The 23140-nt window shown below is 48.2% G+C and overlaps 1 protein-coding gene across 1 annotated transcript in view; it reads right to left on the bottom strand.

The window, feature by feature from the left end:
• The window catches only part of LOC106575792 (kalirin), an 88343-nt gene extending 66218 nt beyond the window's left edge, over positions 1 to 22125 (bottom strand). Inside the window, 11 exon segments of the mRNA XM_045698021.1 lie at positions 1911 to 2033; positions 2213 to 2443; positions 3005 to 3136; positions 4075 to 4266; positions 11025 to 11147; positions 11462 to 11789; positions 11971 to 12194; positions 12793 to 12985; positions 15321 to 15435; positions 15677 to 15751; positions 22022 to 22125. Of these exon segments, the coding sequence (XP_045553977.1) occupies positions 1911 to 2033; positions 2213 to 2443; positions 3005 to 3136; positions 4075 to 4266; positions 11025 to 11147; positions 11462 to 11789; positions 11971 to 12194; positions 12793 to 12985; positions 15321 to 15435; positions 15677 to 15751; positions 22022 to 22088 (1803 nt within the window). The 5' untranslated portion in view covers positions 22089 to 22125.
• Positions 22126 to 23140: the final 1015 nt, after the last annotated feature.

The raw sequence follows: 23140 nt of genomic DNA on the forward strand, positions 1-23140 counted from the left end.
GGGTATAAAGAGAGGGGGAGAGAGAGGTGGGGGATAAAGAGAGGGGGGAGAGAGAGGTGGGGGATAAAGAGAGGGGGGGATAGAGGTGGGGTATAAAGAGAGGGGGGATAGAGGTGGGGGATAAAGAGAGGGGGGATAGAGGTGGGGTATAAAGAGAGGGGGGAGAGAGAGGTGGGGGATAAAGAGAGGGGGGGATAGAGGTAGGGTATAAAGAGAGGGGGGGATAGAGAGGGGGGATAGAGGTGGGGGATAAAGAGAGGGGGGATAGAGGTGGGGTATAAAGAGAGGGGGGAGAGAGACGTGGGGGATAAAGAGAGGGGGGGATAGAGGTGGGGTATAAAGAGAGGGGGGGATAGAGAGGGGGGATAGAGGTGGGGGATAAAGAGAGGGGGGATAGAGGTGGGGTATAAAGAGATGTAGAACCATCAGAAGCTTGTCAGGGAATCACCTGCTGGACTTGATAGAGGGAAAAATGAGGGAACACTTTCCAAAGGAAGCCAACAGGTAACAGGGTCCAGGGTCGAGGTTTGAGGACAGGCTACCACCAGGGTCCACCTACCCCAGGGTGGAGGGTTTGAGGACAGTCTCCCCCAGGGTGACGGGTTTGAGGACAGGCTATCCCAGGGTGGAGGGTTTGAGGACAGTCTCCCCCAGGGTGGAGGGTTTGAGGACAGTCTACCCCAGGGTGGAGGGTTTGAGGACAGTCTCCCCCAGGGTGGAGGGTTTGAGGACAGGCTACCCCAGGGTGGAGGGTTTGAGGACAGGCTACCCCCAGGGTGGAGGGTTTGAGGACAGTCTCCCCCAGGGTGGAGGGTTTGAGGACAGTCTCCCCCAGGGTGGAGGGTTTGAGGACAGTCTCCCCCAGGGTGGAGGTTTTGAGGACAGGCTACCACTAGGGTCAAGGGTTTGAGGACAGGCTACCCCCTGGGTTGAGGGTTTGAGGACAGGCTACCCCCAGGGTGGAGGGTTTGAGGACAGGCTACCACCAGGGTCAAGGGTTTGAGGACAGGCTACCCCCAGGGTGGAGGGTTTGAGGACAGGCTACCACCAGGGTCAAGGGTTTGAGGACAGGCTAACCCCAGGGTGGAGGGTTTGAGGACAGTCTACCCCCAGGGTGGAGGGTTTGAGGACAGGCTACCCCCAGGGTGGAGGGTTTGAGGACAGTCTACCCCCAGGGTGGAGGGTTTGAGGACAGTCTACCCCCAGGGTGGAGGGTTTGAGGACAGTACCCCCAGGGTGGAGGGTTTGAGGACAGTCTCCCCCAGGGTGGAGGGTTTGAGGACAGTCTCCCCCAGGGTGGAGGGTTTGAGGACAGTCTACCCCAGGGTGGAGGGTTTGAGGACAGTCTCCCCCAGGGTGGAGGGTTTGAGGACAGTCTCCCCCAGGGTGGAGGGTTTGAGGACAGTCTCCCCCAGGGTGGAGGGTTTGAGGACAGTCTCCCCCAGGGTGGAGTGTTTGAGGACAGTCTACCCCCAGGGTGGAGGGTTTGAGGAAAGTCTCCCCCAGGGTGGAGGGTTTGAGGACAGTCTACCCCCAGGGTGGAGGGTTTGAGGACAGTCTACCCCCAGGGTGGAGGGTTTGAGGACAGTCTCCCCCAGGGTGGAGGGTTTGAGGACAGTCTACCCCCAGGGTGGAGGGTTTGAGGACAGTCTACCCCCAGGGTGGAGGGTTTGAGGAAAGTCTCCCCCAGGGTGGAGGGTTTGAGGACAGTCTACCCCCAGGGTGGAGGGTTTGAGGACAGTCTACCCCCAGGGTGGAGGGTTTGAGGACAGTCTACCCCCAGGGTGGAGGGTTTGAGGACAGGCTACCCCCAGGGTGGAGGGTTTGAGGACAGTCTCCCCCAGGGTGGAGGGTTTGAGGACAGTCTACCCCCTGAACTCGCTCCATAGCATGAGTCAATGTAACCGTACCTGGGCCACCTGTTGGAAGTCGTCGTGGCGTTTCTGCAGTGCTCGTGCTCGGTGGAGGCTCTTCCCCACACCTGTGTGCTTATTGAGAAACACCTCTCCATGCTGCTCCACCCAGTCCAGAACCTACAGGGTGAGGACGGAGTAACAATGACACAGCTTTCTCTGTGTGTGTGTGTGTGTGTGTGTGTGTGTGTGTGTGTGTGTGTGTGTGTGTGTGTGTGTGTGTGTGTGTGTGTGTGTGTGTGTGTGTGTGTGTGTGTGTCCAACCCCAGGTCAGTGACAGTGGTAAAGTGCTTCAGTACCTGCCGTACGTCCTGCTGGAACACACACAGCTGCAGACGCTGGTGTAGGCGGAGCTTGCGGTGTTGCCACGCCCCTTCGACATGCTGGTGACCCTGCATGACCTCGTGGAGAACTCCCATGATGCCCTGCGTTGCGGCTGTGAAGTCAGTGGTTGCCGCTGGTAACCCAGACTCGTCAGGCTCCGCCGGACGCTGAAGCACTTCCAATAGGGCTTTACCGCTCTCACTGACCTGGGGTTGGACACACACACACACACACACACACACACACACACACACACACACACACACACACACACACACACACACACACACACACACACACACACAATTAAATGAATGCACACAGGTAGAATATACAAGCACACAGAGTACCGTACATGAACACCAATAAACCATTTCTATCAACTAAATATATGCAAACAAATGACATAAATCATTAAACTGGATATAAACAAGTTCTATGAACATAAACACATACAGAGGTGATGTGAGTATATGTACATCATATATGTACATCTGTACCAGAGATGGCTGCTGAGGAGAGGACGAATCATAATAATACCTGGAACGGACTAGAATAGATTGACTGGATTGGTATCAAACACATCAAAACCAGGTGTTCGATACCATTCCATTCACTACATTGCGGCCATTGCTATTAGCCGTCCTCCCCTCAGCAGCCTCCACTGATCATTACTAATTGTATATCGCTCTGGATAAGAGTGTCTGCTAAATGACAAAAAATGTAAATGTGTGTGTGTGTGTGTGTGTGTGTGTGTGTGTGTGTACCTGTGTGTAGGCTGATGTTATCTCATCGTAGAGCGTCTGGTGTTGTTGTATGGACGCCTCCAGCTTCGCCATCTCCGTCGGCAACGAGTCGTCAGCACACGCCTCACACCAGCCCTCCACATGCCCCAGGAACTGAAACATAACACACACACATTATATATACACACACACACACGTTATATATACACACACACATTATATATACACACACACGTTATATATACACACACACGTTATATATACACACACACGTTATATATACACACACGTTATATATACACACACACGTTATATATACACACACGTTATATATACACACACACATTATATATACACACACACGTTATATATACACACACACGTTATATATACACACACGTTATAGACACACACACGTTATATATACACACACACGTTATATATACACACACGTTATATATACACACACACATTATATATACACACACACGTTATATATACACACACATTATATATACACACACGTTATATACACACACACGTTATATATACACACACACGTTACATGTATATATACACACACACACGTTATATACACACACACGTTATATATACACACACACGTTACATGTATATATACACACACACGTTATACACATGCCAACAGTCACAAAAACAAACAAGTTGTAAACACAGTTTTATTTTCTGTCAATCTCATTTCACACTGAGTTCTCTTTAAAGGTAGACTCAGTAAAGTGACGTTGCCACCATCAGCAGCTCAGATTGAGGAGAGAGATGCAAGACTTCGCTCTCACACAGTCACACACAGTATCTGCCCTCCGCACGGGTTCGTTTCACGCTGCTACGGCATGGTAGCCATGGGAACAAATAAGTTGAAGTTGAGCCTCGCACTTCAACACTCTTAGTTGTTGCTGAAATCGACCCACTGCTGTTAACTTTCAGCATCTCCGTCATATCGCTGAGTTTACCTTTAATGTTAATAAAGTGCATTTGTAGAGCCTTTTTCATTCACAGAAAATAAATCACAAAGCTCTTAGTGATGTCCATGAGAAGGAAGCACCCAGACACACCTGTTCTGCCCCCTGGTGGAAGTCGGTGGACATGACCAGCGTGTTGCTGCGTTCCTCCAGCACTGACGTCAGCCCTTTCCAGTCCTCCTGTAGCCGTGACGAGACACACGCAATCCGCTCCGCTCCGTAGTGACACGCTTCACACAGCTGCATCGCCACGGAGACCACCCCGTCCACGTTCACACTCCCATTCTAAGGAGGGGTCAGAGGTTAGGAGTTAAAGATCAGTGTTCATCAAGTGACAGTACCATACATTAGAGTTCACAACTCATGTTTAATAGCACCATAGAGTTAAAGGTCACGTGTAATAGAATGTCTGTACTGTAGAGTTCACAGTGTCATGTAATAAATAGAATGCCCGTACCATAGAGTTCAAGGTTAAGAGCAATAAAGTGTCCGTACCATAGACTGAATTGTACACACCATAGAGTTTACAGTGTGATAGGGTGTCTGTACCATAGAGTTCACAGTGATGTGTGATAGGGTGTCTGTACCATAGAGTTCATAGTAAAGAGCAGAGGTGTGGACTCGAGTCAAATGACTTGGACTCGAGTCAGACTCGTGTCACAAATATGATGACTTGCAACTCGACTTTGACTTTAACACCAATGACTTGACTTGAACTTGAGCCTTTTGACTCGACCTGACTTGATACCCTTCCCAAGCCCAAATATTAAAAATTATGCTATTAAAAAAAGTGTGCAGCGCATCAACTCTTCATTTAACGGATTACAGTTTGAATCAGACAGCAGTGTCACGCCCTGGCCATAGAGAGGGTTTTATTCTCTATTTTGGTTAGGCCAGGGTGTGACTAGGGTGGGCATTCTATGTCCTTTTTTCTATGTTTTGTATTTCTTTGTTTTGGCCGGGTATGGTTCTCAATCAGGGACAGCTGTATATCGTTGTCTCTGATTGGGAGCCATACTTAGGAAGCCTGTTTTCCTTTGGGTTTTGTGGGTGGTTAATTTCTGTTTAGTGTTGCTAACCTGACAGAACTGTTTAGCAGTTGCGTTTTGTTCCTCTTTGTTTTTGATTCAGTGTTCAGTTTTAATAAATACATGATGAGCACTCAACACGCTGCGCCTTGGTCTACTCCGTGCAACAGCCGTTACAGAACCACCCACCACAAGAAGACCAAGCAGCGTGGTATGGAGGAACAGAGGGTTATGGACTCCTGGACTTGGGAGATGATTTTGGACGGAAAGGGACCCTGGACAACGCCTGGGGAGTATCGCTGCCCGCAGTGGGAGATCGAGGCAGCGAAGGCGGAACGGCGATAATGGGAGGAACAGGCAAGTCAGCTACAGGAGCCTGAGAGGCAGCCCCCCAAAAAATTGGGGGGGGGGCACATGGGGAGATTGGCGGAGTCAGGCTTCAGACCTGAGCCAACTCCTCGTGCTTACCGTGGGGAGCGGTTGATGTGGAGAGCACCGTGCTATGCGGAAGTGCGCACGGTCTCGCCCATCCGCACGCACAGTCCGGTGAAGTCGATACCAGCCCCCCGCAAGTGCCGTGCTAGAGTTGGCACTCACCCAGGGAGAAGTGCGCCGGCGCAGCACATCTGGCCACCAGTGCGTCTCCTAGGTCCAGCCTACCCTGCGCCTGCTCTACGAACGGTAGCCATCACTCTCCAGCACAGCCCAGTTCGCCCTGTGCCAGCGCTTCGCCCGTTCTGGGCTACAGTGACAACTCAGCCAGGATGGGTTGTGCAGGCCGTGCGCTCCAGACCTCCAGTGCGTCTCCAGGACCCAGTGTATCCTGTGCCTGCGCCCAGAGCCAGGCCTCCTGCATGTCTCCCCAGCCTGGTGAGTCCTGTGCCTGCTCCCAGAGCCAGGCTCCTGCATGTGTCCCCAGCCTGGTAGGTCCTGTGCCTGCGCCCAGAGCCAGGCCTCCTGCAAGTCTCCTCAGCCTGGTGAGTCCTGTGCCTGCTCCCAGAGCCAGGCCTCCTGCATGTCTCCCCAGCCTGGTGAGTCCTGTGCCTGCTCACAGAGCCAGGCCTCCTGCATGTCTCCCCAGCCTGGTGAGTCCTGTGCCTCCCGCCTGTCCGGAGCCGCCAGAGTCGCCCGCCTGTCCGGAGCGGCCAGAGTCGCCGCCTGTCCGGAGCGGCCAGAGTCGCCCGCCAGTCCGGAGCGGCCAGAGTCGCCCGCCAGTCCGGAGCGGCCAGAGTCGAGTGAAGTGTAACAGAGTGTCCGTACCATAGAGTTGATAGTAAAGGGTAACAGAGTGTCTGTACCATAGAGTTGATGGTAAAGGGTAACAGAGTGTCCGTACCATAGAGTTGATGGTAAAGGGTAACAGAGTGTCCGTACCATAGAGTTGATGGTAAAGGGTAACAGAGTGTCCGTACCATAGAGTTGATAGTAAAGGGTAACAGAGTGCCGTACCATAGAGTTGATAGTAAAGGGTAACAGAGTGTCTGTACCATAGAGTTGATAGTAAAGGGTAACAGAGTGCCGTACCATAGAGTTAATAGTAAAGGGTAACAGAGTGTCTGTACCATAGAGTTGATAGTAAAGGGTAACAGAGTGCCGTACCATAGAGTTGATAGTGAAGTGTAACAGAGTGTCCGTACCATAGAGTTGATAGTAAAGGGTAACAGAGTGTCCGTACCATAGAGTTGATAGTAAAGGGTAACAGAGTGTCTGTACCATAGAGTTGATAGTAAAGGGTAACAGAGTGTCTGTACCATAGAGTTGATAGTAAAGGGTAACAGAGTGCCGTACCATAGAGTTGATAGTAAAGGGTAACAGAGTGCCGTACCATAGAGTTCATAGTAAAGGGTAACAGAGTGTCCGTACCATAGAGTTGATGGTAAAGGGTAACAGAGTGCCGTACCATAGAGTTGATAGTAAAGGGTAACAGAGTGTCCGTACCATAGAGTTGATAGTAAAGGGTAACAGAGTGTCCGTACCATAGAGTTGATAGTAAAGGGTAACAGAGTGTCCGTACCATAGAGTTGATAGTAAAGGTTAACAGAGTGTCCGTACCATAGAGTTGATAGTAAAGGGTAACAGAGTGTCCGTACCATAGAGTTGATAGTAAAGGGTAACAGAGTGTCCGTACCATAGAGTTCATAGTAAAGGGTAACAGAGTGTCTGTACCATAGAGTTGATAGTAAAGGGTAACAGAGTGTCCGTACCATAGAGTTGATGGTAAAGGGTAACAGAGTGTCTGTACCATAGAGTTCATAGTAAAGGGTAACAGAGTGTCTGTACCATAGAGTTCATAGTAAAGGGTAACAGAGTGTCTGTACCATAGAGTTGATGGTAAAGGGTAACAGAGTGCCGTACCATAGAGTTGATAGTAAAGGGTAACAGAGTGTCTGTACCATAGAGTTGATAGTAAAGGGTAACAGAGTGTCTGTACCATAGAGTTGATAGTAAAGGGTAACAGAGTGCCTGTACGATAGAGTTGATAGTAAAGGGTAACAGAGTGTCTGTACCATAGAGTTGATAGTAAAGGGTAACAGAGTGTCTGTACCATAGAGTTAATAGTAAAGGGTAACAGAGTGTCTGTACCATAGAGTTGATAGTAAAGGGTAACAGAGTGTCTGTACCATAGAGTTGATAGTAAAGGGTAACAGAGTGTCTGTACCATAGAGTTGATAGTAAAGGGTAACAGAGTGTCTGTACCATAGAGTTCATAGTAAAGGGTAACAGAGTGTCTGTACCATAGAGTTAATAGTAAAGGGTAACAGAGTGTCTGTACCATAGAGTTGATAGTAAAGGGTAACAGAGTGTCTGTACCATAGAGTTGATAGTAAAGGGTAACAGAGTGTCCGTACCATAGAGTTCATAGTAAAGGGTAACAGAGTGTCCGTACCATAGAGTTGATAGTAAAGGGTAACAGAGTGCCGTACCATAGAGTTGATAGTAAAGGGTAACAGAGTGTCTGTACCATAGAGTTGATAGTAAAGGGTAACAGAGTGTCCGTACCATAGAGTTGATAGTAAAGGGTAACAGAGTGTCTGTACCATAGAGTTCATAGTAAAGGGTAACAGAGTGTCCGTACCATAGAGTTGATAGTAAAGGGTAACAGAGTGCCGTACCATAGAGTTGATAGTAAAGGGTAACAGAGTGTCTGTACCATAGAGTTGATAGTAAAGGGTAACAGAGTGTCCGTACCATAGAGTTGATAGTAAAGGGTAACAGAGTGCCGTACCATAGAGTTAATAGTAAAGGGTAACAGAGTGCCGTACCATAGAGTTGATAGTAAAGGGTAACAGAGTGTCCGTACCATAGAGTTCATAGTAAAGGGTAACAGAGTGTCTGTACCATAGAGTTGATGGTAAAGGGTAACAGAGTGCCTGTACCATAGAGTTGATAGTAAAGGGTAACAGAGTGTCCGTACCATAGAGTTGATAGTAAAGGGTAACAGAGTGTCTGTACCATAGAGTTAATAGTAAAGGGTAACAGAGTGTCTGTACCATAGAGTTGATAGTAAAGGGTAACAGAGTGTCTGTACCATAGAGTTGATAGTAAAGGGTAACAGAGTGTCTGTACCATAGAGTTAATAGTAAAGGGTAACAGAGTGTCTGTACCATAGAGTTGATAGTAAAGGGTAACAGAGTGTCTGTACCATAGAGTTCATAGTAAAGGGTAACAGAGTGTCTGTACCATAGAGTTGATAGTAAAGGGTAACAGAGTGTCTGTACCATAGAGTTCATAGTAAAGGGTAACAGAGTGTCTGTACCATAGAGTTGATAGTAAAGGGTAACAGAGTGTCCGTACCATAGAGTTGATGGTAAAGGGTAACAGAGTGTCTGTACCATAGAGTTGATAGTAAAGGGTAACAGAGTGTCTGTACCATAGAGTTGATAGTAAAGGGTAACAGAGTGCCGTACCATAGAGTTGATAGTAAAGGGTAACAGAGTGCCGTACCATAGAGTTCATAGTAAAGGGTAACAGAGTGCCGTACCATAGAGTTGATGGTAAAGGGTAACAGAGTGCCGTACCATAGAGTTGATAGTAAAGGGTAACAGAGTGTCCGTACCATAGAGTTGATAGTAAAGGGTAACAGAGTGTCTGTACCATAGAGTTGATGGTAAAGGGTAACAGAGTGTCCGTACCATAGAGTTGATGGTAAAGGGTAACAGAGTGCCGTACCATAGAGTTGATAGTAAAGGGTAACAGAGTGCCGTACCATAGAGTTCATAGTAAAGGGTAACAGAGTGCCGTACCATAGAGTTGATGGTAAAGGGTAACAGAGTGCCGTACCATAGAGTTGATAGTAAAGGGTAACAGAGTGCCGTACCATAGAGTTGATGGTAAAGGGTAACAGAGTGTCTGTACCATAGAGTTGATAGTAAAGGGTAACAGAGTGCCGTACCATAGAGTTCATAGTAAAGGGTAACAGAGTGCCGTACCATAGAGTTGATAGTAAAGGGTAACAGAGTGCCGTACCATAGAGTTGATGGTAAAGGGTAACAGAGCGTCTGTACCATAGAGTTCATAGTAAAGGGTAACAGAGTGTCTGTACCATAGAGTTGATAGTAAAGGGTAACAGAGTGTCTGTACCATAGAGTTGATAGTAAAGGGTAACAGAGTGTCTGTACCATAGAGTTGATAGTAAAGGGTAACAGAGTGTCTGTACCATAGAGTTGATAGTAAAGGGTAACAGAGTGTCCGTACCATAGAGTTGATAGTAAAGGGTAACAGAGTGCCGTACCATAGAGTTGATAGTAAAGGGTAACAGAGTGTCTGTACCATAGAGTTGATAGTAAAGGGTAACAGAGTGCCGTACCATAGAGTTCATAGTAAAGGGTAACAGAGTGTCCGTACCATAGAGTTGATAGTAAAGGGTAACAGAGTGTCTGTACCATAGAGTTGATAGTAAAGGGTAACAGAGTGCCGTACCATAGAGTTGATGGTAAAGGGTAACAGAGTGTCTGTACCATAGAGTTGATAGTAAAGGGTAACAGAGTGTCTGTACCATAGAGTTCATAGTAAAGGGTAACAGAGTGTCTGTACCATAGAGTTGATAGTAAAGGGTAACAGAGTGCCGTACCATAGAGTTGATGGTAAAGGGTAACAGAGTGTCTGTACCATAGAGTTGATAGTAAAGGGTAACAGAGTGTCCGTACCATAGAGTTGATAGTAAAGGGTAACAGAGTGTCTGTACCATAGAGTTGATAGTAAAGGGTAACAGAGTGTCCGTACCATAGAGTTGATAGTAAAGGGTAACAGAGTGTCTGTACCATAGAGTTGATAGTAAAGGGTAACAGAGTGTCTGTACCATAGAGTTGATAGTAAAGGGTAACAGAGTGTCCGTACCATAGAGTTGATAGTAAAGGGTAACAGAGTGTCTGTACCATAGAGTTGATAGTAAAGGGTAACAGAGTGTCTGTACCATAGAGTTGATAGTAAAGGGTAACAGAGTGTCCGTACCATAGAGTTGATAGTAAAGGGTAACAGAGTGTCTGTACCATAGAGTTGATAGTAAAGGGTAACAGAGTGTCTGTACCATAGAGTTGATAGTAAAGGGTAACAGAGTGTCCGTACCATAGAGTTGATGGTAAAGGGTAACAGAGTGCCGTACCATAGAGTTGATGGTAAAGGGTAACAGAGTGCCGTACCATAGAGTTGATAGTAAAGGGTAACAGAGTGTCTGTACCATAGAGTTGATAGTAAAGGGTAACAGAGTGTCTGTACCATAGAGTTGATAGTAAAGGGTAACAGAGTGTCCGTACCATAGAGTTGATGGTAAAGGGTAACAGAGTGCCGTACCATAGAGTTGATAGTAAAGGGTAACAGAGTGTCTGTACCATAGAGTTGATAGTAAAGGGTAACAGAGTGCCTGTACCATAGAGTTGATAGTAAAGGGTAACAGAGTGTCCGTACCATAGAGTTGATGGTAAAGGGTAACAGAGTGCCGTACCATAGAGTTCATAGTAAAGGGTAACAGAGTGCCGTACCATAGAGTTGATGGTAAAGGGTAACAGAGTGCCGTACCATAGAGTTGATGGTGAAGTGCTGGTGCTGGGTCTGGAGTTCCAGGGCATGCTGGTGGTTGAGGCCAACCTCTGTCTGGCTCTGCAGGAACAGATCCTTACTGTGGGCTATCCACTCAGACATCTACAACACACACACACACACACACACAGAGGGTTACACATCCACACGCATGCACACACACACACACTTCATCTATTTAGACATGTACAGAATAATGGAGAACGGGAGGGAGAGAGAGAACGAGAGGGGGAGGGAGAAAAAGGGAGGGTTGTCTGCCAATCGACCTGCTGTCTCCACCACTGCTGTTCATTCAGACAACAGATGGTCTCTACCAGCGGGTCTAAACTGTACCACCACAGGGAGACTTATACCTTTGTCTCTTCTTCTCTCTCCCTCTGACTCCCACACACACACACACACACACACACACACACCTTGGCAGCGTCCTGTTCGTATAGGTGCAGCTGTAAGGTCTGGTCTAGGTGTGCTTTCCGTTCGGTCCAGCTCTGCTGCAGGTGTGTCCTGGCTGTCTGCAGCCTCTCCAGTAGGGCGGCCACCTTCGGAGCTACACTCAGGAAATCAGCCCCGCCCGACAACCAGCTTCCGTAGCCTTGGTTGCTGCTGGGCACGTCGCTAGGGGCTTCACCGCTGTGGGCGGGGCCAAGCCGCATGCGCTGGAGCAAGCTTCGCCCCTCACGGTCGATGGCATCGATGGGAGCCGTGGCAACGGTGGTACGTAGTCGGCCATGCTCCTCTAGCAGCCTGGTCAAACACACACACACACACACACACACACACACACACACACACACACACACACACACACACACACACACACACACACACACACAAACACACACACACACACAGCTTGAACACACACACACAAAAACATAGCTTATTGCACCAGCCACACACACACACACATCTGTATCTGCCTTACTTGCGGGCCTCATCCACGCCCTGGGGCTCGCCTACGCGGGTCAGCCCAGCCTCCAGCTGCTCTAGCTGGGCCAGCAGTTGCCCAGCAGCCCCTGAGAACTCTTCCAGGCCCAGCCGTAGCTCCGTCCACTCCACATGGTCATACTCCAGAGAACCGCTCAGGTCAGCGGTCAGCTGGGACGGGTCCACCAGCTTGGACAGGCCCTCCACCGACACTAGACTGGTCTGGAGGGAGAGGGGAAAGAGAGAGAGAGAGGGAGAGGGAGATGGGGAAAGAGAGAGGGAGAGGGGGAAAGAGAGGGAGAGGGGGAAAGAGAGAGGGGGAAAGAGAGAAGGAGAGGAGGAAAGAGAGGGAGAGGGGGAAAGAGAGATAGAGAGAGGGAAAGAGAGAGGGAGAGGGGGAAAGAGAGAGGGGAAAAGAGAGAGGGAGAGGGGGAAGAGAGAGGGAGAGGAGGAAAGAGATAGTGAGAGTGAGAAAGAGAGGGAGAGAGGAACAGAGAGAGGGAGAAAGGGAAAGAGAGAAGGGGAAAGAGAGAGGGAGAGAGAGAGGAACAGAAAGAGGGAGAAAAAGAGAGGGGGAATGAGAGGGGGAAAGAGAGAGGGAGAGAGGGAGAGAGGAAAGAGAGAGAGGGGGAGAGATGGAGAGGGGGAAAGAGACAGGGGAGGGGGAAAGAGAGAAGGGGAGGGGAGGGGAAAGAGAGAGGGAGAGGGGGAAAGAGAGAGAGGGTGGGGCAAGAGGATTGAGAGAGAAAGAGAGAGATTAGAGAAGGGGATAAATTATAGTTAGGAACAATACACAGAGGCACTCCACACATACACACACCTCAAAGGTGAGCTTGGCGCTGCCCAGGTTGGTCTTGTGTTTCTGCCAGAAGGTGTCTGGTTTGATGATGAGGGCCGTGTGAATGTGGGCGGAGAACCCCTCCTGGAGTGTCCGTAGCAACGGCTTGACGCTCTCCCACTTAGAACCACGCATGTCTACGACCACCGTGAAGCCCCTGGCACGCACGTCATCACTGAGAAGACAGAGAGGATGGGAGAGGAGATGGGGGGGGGGTCAGGAAGAGCGAGAGATGGAGAGAGGATATAGAGACAGAGTCAGAGGAAAGAGAGGGAGAGTCAAGTAGAGAGAGAGAGGAGGGGTGAGAGAGAGTAAAGGAGGGAGAGAGGGGATATATCAGTTTGAATTATTGAGGGAAGAGAAAGATAAACTGACGGTGTGATACAGGGATGATGCTATAGAGATAATACACTGACGGTGTGATACAGGGATGATGCTATAGAGATAATACACCTGGACAGTGTGATACAGGGATGATGCTATAGAGATAATACACTGACGGTGTGATACAGGGATGATGCTACAGAGATAATATATTGACGGTGTGATACAGGGATGATGCTATAGAGATAATACACTGACGGTGTGATACAGGAATGATGTTATAGAGATAATACACTGACGGTGTGATACAGGGATGATGCTATAGAGATAATACACTGACGGTGTGATACAGGGATGATGCTGTAGAGATAATACACCTGGACAGTGTGATACAGGGATGATGCTATAGAGATAATACACTGATGGTGTGATACAGGGATGATGCTATAGAGATAATACACCTGGACGGTGTGATACAGGGATGATGCTATAGAGATAATACACCTGGACGGTGTGATACAGGGATGATGCTGTAGAGATAATACGCTGTCGGTGTGATACAGGGATGATGCTATTGAGATAATACACTGATGGTGTGATACAGGGAGGATGTTATTGAGATAATACACTGACGATGTGATACAGAGAGGATGTTATTGAGATAATACACTGACGGTGTGATACAGGGATGATGCTACAGAGATAATACACTGTCGGTGTGATACAGGGATGATGCTATTGAGATAATACACTGATGGTGTGATACAGGGATGATGCTATAGAGATAATACATTGACGGTGTGATACAGGGATGATGCTATTGAGCTAATACACTGACGGTGTGATACAGGGAGGATGTTATAGAGTTATAGAGATGGAGAGGTAGCTATAGAATAACTGAGTGATAATGTTACCTGGGTATGGTGGACAGATAGAGAGATAAAGTGATAGAAGGAGTGCTACCTGGGTATGGTGGACAGATAGAGAGATAAAGTGATAGAAGGAGTGTTACCTGGGTATGGTGGACAGATAGAGAGATAAAGTGATAGAAGGAGTGTTACCTGGGTATGGTGGACAGATAGAGAGATAAAGTGATAGAAGGAGTACTACCTGGGTATGGTGGACAGATAGAGAGATAAAGTGATAGAAGGAGTGTTACCTGGGTATGGTGGACAGATAGAGAGAGAAAGTGATAGAAGGAGTGTTACCTGGGTATGGTGGACAGATAGAGAGATAAAGTGATAGAAGGAGTGTTACCTGGGTATGGTGGACAGATAGAGAGAGAAAGTGATAGAAGGAGTGTTACCTGGGTATGGTGGACAGATAGAGAGATAAAGTGATAGAAGGAGTGTTACCTGGGTATGGTGGACAGATAGAGAGATAAAGTGATAGAAGGAGTGTTACCTGGGTATGGTGGACAGATAGAGAGATAAAGTGATAGAAGGAGTGTTACCTGGGTATGGTGGACAGAGAGAGATAAAGTGATAGAAGGAGTGTTACCTGGGTATGGTGGACAGATAGAGAGATAAAGTGATAGAAGGAGTGTTACCTGGGTATGGTGGACAGATAGAGAGATAAAGTGATAGAAGGAGTGTTACCTGGGTATGGTGGACAGATAGAGAGATAAAGTGATAGAAGGAGTACTACCTGGGTATGGTGGACAGATAGAGAGATAAAGTGATAGAAGGAGTGTTACCTGGGTATGGTGGACAGATAGAGAGATAAAGTGATAGAAGGAGTACTACCTGGGTATGGTGGACAGATAGAGAGATAAAGTGATAGAAGGAGTGTTACCTGGGTATGGTGGACAGATAGAGAGATAAAGTGATAGAAGGAGTGTTACCTGGGTATGGTGGACAGATAGAGAGAGAAAGTGATAGAAGGAGTGTTACCTGGGTATGGTGGACAGATAGAGAGATAAAGTGATAGAAGGAGTGTTACCTGGGTATGGTGGACAGATAGAGAGATAAAGTGATAGAAGGAGTGTTACCTGGGTATGGTGGACAGATAGAGAGATAAAGTGATAGAAGGAGTGTTACCTGGGTATGGTGGACAGATAGAGAGATAAAGTGATAGAAGGAGTGTTACCTGGGTATGGTGGACAGATAGAGAGATAAAGTGATAGAAGGAGTACTACCTGGGTATGGTGGACAGATAGAGAGATAAAGTGATAGAAGGAGTGTTACCTGGGTATGGTGGACAGATAGGTGACCAGTCTGCTTAGATCCTCCTGTTTCACTCGGTCATGATTGGTCCGCGCTGGGAAGGTGAGGATGGGCCCGCCTCTCTTGTCCCTCCCCCCTGGGACAGTGACATCATCAAAAAGCAACATAACACATCATTACCAGAGAGGTTTTGAACCAAGACACTCAACGAGGACATATACCATGTCAGCCTAGGGGAGGGGCTCGGTCGGACAAGGGTAAGGAGTTAGGTGAAGGGACAAGTGAACGTAACAAGGGAACGTAATGGAGCAAGGGGATGGAGGGAGCTTGGAAAAGAGACTAGGGAACAAAATGGGACAGGGCCGTACTAGACTCACCTGAAACAAAGGCCACTTTTTCCCTCAGAACTGTCAGCACATCCACCGCACTCACCCCCTCCCCCCGCGCACCCCCTAGTGAAGAGAGAGAGGGAGGAGGGGGAGAGAGACAGAGAGAAGAGAGACAGAGAGACAGAGAGGAGAGAGACAGAGAGGAGAGAGACAGAGAGGGGGAGACAGAGAGAAAAGAGAGTGTGGGGGCAGACAAGGTGATATAGACAGACAGTTACATTTCAAATCTCCCTGTAAATAAACAGTATTTAGTTGCTCGATCACAAATGAACAGCCACATCAACAACAATCTCCCCTGGAAACGGAGGGAGAGAAAGAACTAGGGTTTGAGCAGCAGGCTGTAATTACACTATCACATTAAATTACTGTAAATAAATGTGTGTGTGGTGTGTATAGGTTGCTGTGACAGCATGTAGACAGCAGACAAAACCCATCTGGTGTTTAGGCCTGTTAGTGTAATCTGATGTGGGTATAATCCTGACTGGAACAGCTGGGGCACTGGGGCATAGGGCAGAGACAGAGGTAGGGGGATGTTTGCAGAGGGGACATGTGTCTGTGTTAGTGTAAGCTGGAGCACTTGTGTGCGTAAGTGTGTGTGTCTGTGTGTGTGTGTGTGTGTGTGTGTGTGTGTGTGTGTGTGTGTGTGTGTGTGTGTGTGTGTGTGTGTGTGTGTGTGTGTGTGTACCTCTGCAGTCTCCCATACAGTACCAGAGGAAGTGTACAGTATTTGTGTACAGTATTTGGAAAGGGTAGGGGTAGCAATGGATGACAGAGAGAAAGGGATGAAAGGCAAGGTTGGAGGGAGGGAGGGAGGGAGGGAGGGAGGGAGGGAGGGAGGGAGGGAGGGAGGGAGGGAACGTAAGAGTATGTAGCTCAAGGGGTCTAGCTGACCTCTCCACGTCACTAAGAGGTTATTCTCTCACTGTATGAGTCATACTGTTTATCTGCTCTGCAAGCAAACCCTCACGTGTGTGTGTAAATGTGTGTGTGTGTGTATGCGTGTGTGTGTGTGTGTGTGTGTGTGTGTGTGTGTGTGTGTGTGTGTGTGTGTGTGTGTGTGTGTGTATGTATGTGTGTGTGTATGTACAGTAGGTGTGTGTGTGTAGGTGTGGTGTGTGTGTATGTATGTATGTATGTATGTGTGTGTGTATGTATGTATGTATGTATGTATGTGTGTGTGTGTGTGTGTGTGTGTGTGTGTGTGTGTGTGTGTGTGTGTGTGTGTGTGTGTGTGTGTGTGTGTGTATAGGTGCGTGTGTGTATGTGTGTGTATGTATGTGTGTGTAGTTGTTTGTGTGTGTCTATGTAGGTGTGTGTGTGTGTGTGTGTGTGTGTGTGTGTGTGTGTGTGTGTGTGTGTGTGTGTGTGTGTGTCCAAGACAATAACATTCTAGTCCACATTAGAATGTCATTGAATGTCATTGTGATGATACATTTTGTGACAGAATGGAGGAAATAGCTTGCTGAATTTTGTGTTTGTTGAAAGGTTTATGTGTGTGTGTGTGTGTGCGTGTGTCCGTGTGTGTGTGCATGCTTTTGTACGTGCATGTGTGTTACAGACGTTTTGGCTTCTCCTTATCGATTGTGAATTCACCCATGAAAACGATGGAAAGAGGAAGCACAAAGAAATTAACATGAAGGAGTGAAGGACAGGAAGAGGAAACCAATGTGACAGGAAGCGTGGCACTCCAGACTTCCTGTGACACGGAACTCCAGGGAGTGGCAGGAAGTAGAAATAAAATAATCGTACCAAACCAACCGACGCTCTGTTTATCACACACATCCAAACACACACACACATGTACACACGCACACACACATACACACACGTAGACACGCAAACACACACACACACCAAGACAAATAACTCCCTGCGGCTGCCAGCCGGTACTGGAAACATCACACACACCAATATGTTGGATATAACAGGCAGACGGCAGGATTTAACATCTTCAGGTAAAGTGGAAGATCAGCAAGACTGTTCCATATCTTTGTCTCTGCATCTCTATGTTTTCTATTCCCCCCTGAAAAGGCTTAGTCACGCTGGCCCTATAACCGTGCTGCCAGATGTTTACCCTGCAAGACTAAAAGAGCATCGCTTGTACAACCACACACACACCGCACGCAGACAGACAGCCAGACGGTGTGCAGCCAAAGGCGGATTACTACTACTCTGTGTATCACAAGAGAATCTGACACAGACACACGGCTAAACAGACCAGGCTGGTCACACGAAAGAGCAGGCCAGGCCACAGACAGCGTACCACCGCAACACAGATTACAACTACACTACGAGATTGAGAATAAAGCACACACAGACAAACAGACACACACACACACACACACACACACTATTCCTAAGCAGTTTATACACAACACTGCAGTGCATTCATCACCACCATAGTGTACCCCCAGACAGAGAGGCTCTGAATGCTCTATATACACTGTATATACAAAAGTATGTGGACACACCTTCAAATTAGTGGATTTGGCTATTACAGCCACACCTGTTGCTGACATGTGTATAAAATTGAGCACACTGCCATGCAATCTCCATAGACAAACATTGGCAGTAGAATGGCCTTACTGAAGAGCTAAATGACTTTCAACGTGGCACTGTGATAGGATACCACCTGCCCCGGTCAACTGGAAGTGTTGTTATTGTGAAGTGGAAACGTCTAGGAGCAACAACGGCTCAGCCGCAAAGTGGTCGGCCACACAAGCTCACAGAACGGGACCGCCGAGTGCTGAAGCGCGTAAAAATCATCTGTCCTCAGTTGCAACACTTCCGAGTTCCAAACTGCCTCTGGAAGCAACGTCAGCACAATAACTGTTAGTCGGAAACTTCATGAATGGGTTTCATGGCCGAGCAGCCGCACACAAGCCAAAGATCACCATGCGCAATGCCAAGTATATATTTTTTTTTTGGGGGGGGGTTTGCTCTGCTGTACGGAATCTGGACACTTCTCTTCATGGCTCCTAGTAATGTACTCTCTCCTGTCTGTTTGTGCATCTGATCTTACACACTTTTTCTTCATTTCTAATAAAACTTAACTCTTTGCTAACCTGTAGCCTCTCCCTCTCGTAGATAAGGCAGGAAAAGCAACATGCCTCATGTTTTTGGGTTAAAAGTCGAAGGCAATGCCAGGAGAACACTACCTGCCCAAATGCATAGTGCCAACTGTAAAGTTTGGTGGAGGAGGAATAATGTTCTGGGGCAGTTTTCCACAGTTTGGGCTAGGCCCCTTAGTTCCAGTGAAGGGAAGTCTTAACGCTCCAGCATACAATTACATTCTAGACCATTCTGTGCTTCCAACTTTGTGGCAACAGTTTGGGGAAGGCCCTTTCCTGTTTCAGCATGACAATGCCCCCGTGCACAAAGCAAGGACCATACAGAAATGGTTTATCAAGATCAGTGTGGAAGAACTTGACTGGCCTGCACAGAGCCCTGACCTCAATCTCATCGAACACCTTTGGGATGAATTGGAACGCCGACTGCGAGCCAGGCCTAATCGCCCAACATCAGTGCCCGACCTCACTAATGCTCTTGTGGCTGAATGGAAGCAAGTCCCCATAGCAATGTTCCAACATCCAGTGGAAAGCCTTCCCAGAAGAGTGGAGGCTGTTGTAGCAGCAAAGTTCCAACATCCAGTGGAAAGCCTTCCCAGAAGAGTGGAGGCTGTTGTAGCAGCAATGTTCCAACATCCAGTGGAAAGCCTTCCCAGAAGAGTGGAGGCTGTTGTAGCAGCAATGTTCCAACATCCAGTGGAAAGCCTTCCCAGAAGAGTGGAGGCTGTTGTAGCAGCAATGTTCCAACATCCAGTGGAAAGCCTTCCCAGAAGAGTGGAGGCTGTTGTAGCAGCAATGTTCCAACATCCAGTGGAAAGCCTTCCCAGAAGAGTGGAGGCTGTTGTAGCAGCAATGTTCCAACATCCAGTGGAAAGCCTTCCCAGAAGAGTGGAGGCTGTTGTAGCAGCAATGTTCCAACATCCAGTGGAAAGCCTTCCCAGAAGAGTGGAGGCTGTTGTAGCAGCAATGTTCCAACATCCAGTGGAAAGCCTTCCCAGAAGAGTGGAGGCTGTTGTAGCAGCAATGTTCCAACATCCAGTGGAAAGCCTTCCCAGAAGAGTGGAGGCTGTTGTAGCAGCAATGTTCCAACATCCAGTGGAAAGCCTTCCCAGAAGAGTGGAGGCTGTTGTAGCAGCAATGTTCCAACATCCAGTGGAAAGCCTTCCCAGAAGAGTGGAGGCTGTTGTAGCAGCAATGTTCCAACATCCAGTGGAAAGCCTTCCCAGAAGAGTGGAGGCTGTTGTAGCAGCAAAGTTCCAACATCCAGTGGAAAGCCTTCCCAGAAGAGTGGAGGCTGTTGTAGCAGCAATGTTCCAACATCCAGTGGAAAGCCTTCCCAGAAGAGTGGAGGCTGTTGTAGCAGCAATGTTCCAACATCCAGTGGAAAGCCTTCCCAGAAGAGTGGAGGCTGTTGTAGCAGCAATGTTCCAACATCCAGTGGAAAGCCTTCCCAGAAGAGTGGAGGCTGTTGTAGCAGCAATGTTCCAACATCCAGTGGAAAGCCTTCCCAGAAGAGTGGAGGCTGTTGTAGCAGCAATGTTCCAACATCCAGTGGAAAGCCTTCCCAGAAGAGTGGAGGCTGTTGTAGCAGCAAAGTTCCAACATCCAGTGGAAAGCCTTCCCAGAAGAGTGGAGGCTGTTGTAGCAGCAAAAGGGGGACCAACTCCATATTAATGCCCATGATTTTGGAATGATATGTTCGACGAGCAGGTGTCCACATACTTTTGGTCATGTAATATACAGTATATATACTGTGTGTGTGTGTGTGTGTGTGTCAGTCATCTAGGGATGGGCCATAATGGCACTCATTCACCATGAATTACATAAACAGGGCATTAACACAACGCTGTGTTTGAATATTCCCAGCTCAGGGACCAATGATAACCTTAGGAAGAGGGGAAGAGAGGAGAGGAGGGAGAGGGGGAGAAGCGTTGAGAGGAAGAGGAGGAATGAAGAGAAATGAAGAGGAACCCTTCACTGATCGTTCCGAGGAGCAGCCGGGAAGCAGATCACAGGCGCGCTGTGACAACCTCTCCCTCCCTTCTCTCCATGTCTTACCAGCCCTTGGGATGAGACAGCCTACTGGGATGCATCTCAATAGTCTTAAGTCCTTTTCCTCTCAATATCTCTTTTCCTCCATCTGACGTGAAACAACCTGAAGGGTATGAGAAAAATTCCCTCTAAGGATCTGCAATGTTGCTTTCACCCATCCTGTGTTTTTCAGGTCAGTGCTGATGAAGGAGAAGATATCATGGATGAAAAGAGGCATGAAGAGGAAACCATTTAAGAGTATTGAGACATATCCCTTATATTCCTCACTCGGCTGTAGTCCTCTCCTTTAGACCAATCAAGGGGATGAGGCATCCACCACAGTGTGTTGTCCAGTGTCTTCAGATCAGGGTAGGTAAGGAGAGGAAACTAGGAGAGGAAACTAGGAGAGGACCCCTGTTTAGACTAGATGCAGCCCTGTGGACCAGTTGGGACCTCTACCATCCATGCTCACTGGAGAGAGCACACACACACACACACACACACCTTATTTCATGTCTGATAGTCATGCATAATCATCGTGTGTGTGTGTGTGTAATGGTAGCTAGTGTCTTATTGCACACACAGCTGCGGTAACATGTTTGCTCCTATACAGTGGCCTATAGCAGCTGTACATGCTTACTACACACACAGAGAGAATGAATGGACGTGCTGACGATTTAACATCACAGCGAAAAGCCTCGGGCCCGTGCTCGGCCGTTTGTGGATTGTATAAAGATCAAAGCGAGACAGAATACGGTCAAATAAACGTTCACATAGATTATGTGGGTGTGTCTGTATTGATATCGTTTTATAACACCGCGGATCAAATGCTGCAAGCTACATAGAACATATATAGGCTAGGCTGCTACTGTACTCTCTCTCTCTCAATTCAATTAAATAGGCTTTATTGGCACGGGAAACATGTTTACATCGCCAAGGCAAGTGATCATGATGGATCCTCAATCACAGAAATTGACCAAAAACTCAACGCATTTGCTTCGTCCTCCCTGACCATGCGCGCTGCGGTGAAATAGTCTAATTCTATAATGGGCTGAATATACAGCTCTGCCAGTGCTATTTCTCACGGTAACGGACAGGCACATTCCTGCACAGTAACGATAGGCTACATCCACCCATATCGGGGGCCAGGCAGCTGTGACCAATCCCTCCGGTTTAGCCTTTTCACCCATTATCGATCTCGGCACGGGATGCCGTTAACACCCAGCCTGCCCACCTGCTTTAGCCAACCCGTCCTGACCGGCTTCACCGGGTCCGGTTTGGGCAGGGTCCCCGGGAATCATCCTCTCCGATAGATCCTCCACGCCTTCAACGAGAGGCTGGTCGGTTCTTTTTTTATTTCCTTTTTTGAACCCCTCGGTATGCAGAGACGGTCGTTACCGGGAGAAAGTCAGTCAGTCACCGCGCGGCCCCGTCCCCATGTTCTCTTCTGTATCCTGGCAGCGATTCCCGTCCGTAGTCGCGCGCATTCCCGTGCCTCCGCTACTGTCACCGTGATCCTGCGCGGCATCACATCACATCATATCCCTCCGTATCGCCTTGCGCGCTTTTGTTCAGCAGTTGCCTTGTAGGCCTACCGAATACCGAGGCGGAAAGCTCGTGCAGCATGCTCCACTACTTGCCAACTACAACCAACCTACCGACCAATCTAACAATAGCGTTAAACCGAAACGCATGCGGTGCAGATGGCTCGGGCTCAGCTGACTGCATGAGCACCGACCGTCCCGAGCCTGTCCATGCACGGCGCGTGCAACCAGAGGCGAGGCAGGCCGGTAGTGTAGACTACATACGGTGCCTGAAGTGATTTTAGAAGAACATCATCGCTGTTCTCTGACTGTAGGAGGCACTTTCCCTTATTCCCTGGCAGGCGCTATAAAATCAATGCGCTTGATCTATGCCGTCATTCATCCACCAGTCTTCACACACCAAGGACGATGGCAACATCATGGTTTGCTTTGTTCTTCCCAGATTAGAGAAGAGGAGGCTATCTTAATGGGGTCAAGCTGCCTATATAGGCTATATTTGATGCTGATCGCATAGCCTAAAGGAGCTGCCCTTTGCTTATTGCATCACCAGCCCGCCTCCTCTTATTTATAAAAGCAGTAACCGCCTATCTAGAAAAAAACACAGCTCCCGGTGACATCACTCAATTAACCGTGACACCCGCAGCATCAATGTGTCGCCCGCCGTGGTTGTGTAACCTATTGTTATCGCCTCCCAACAACAGACCAAACCTCCCTCTCATCTCCACACGCACACACACACACCATTGGAGGCTGCTGGGGGGGGAGAGAATGGCATCAAACACATGGAAACCATGCATTTGATGTATTTG

This window comes from Salmo salar, chromosome ssa16 (genome assembly GCF_905237065.1).
Source record: "Salmo salar chromosome ssa16, Ssal_v3.1, whole genome shotgun sequence".
Lineage (NCBI taxonomy): Eukaryota > Metazoa > Chordata > Actinopteri > Salmoniformes > Salmonidae > Salmo > Salmo salar.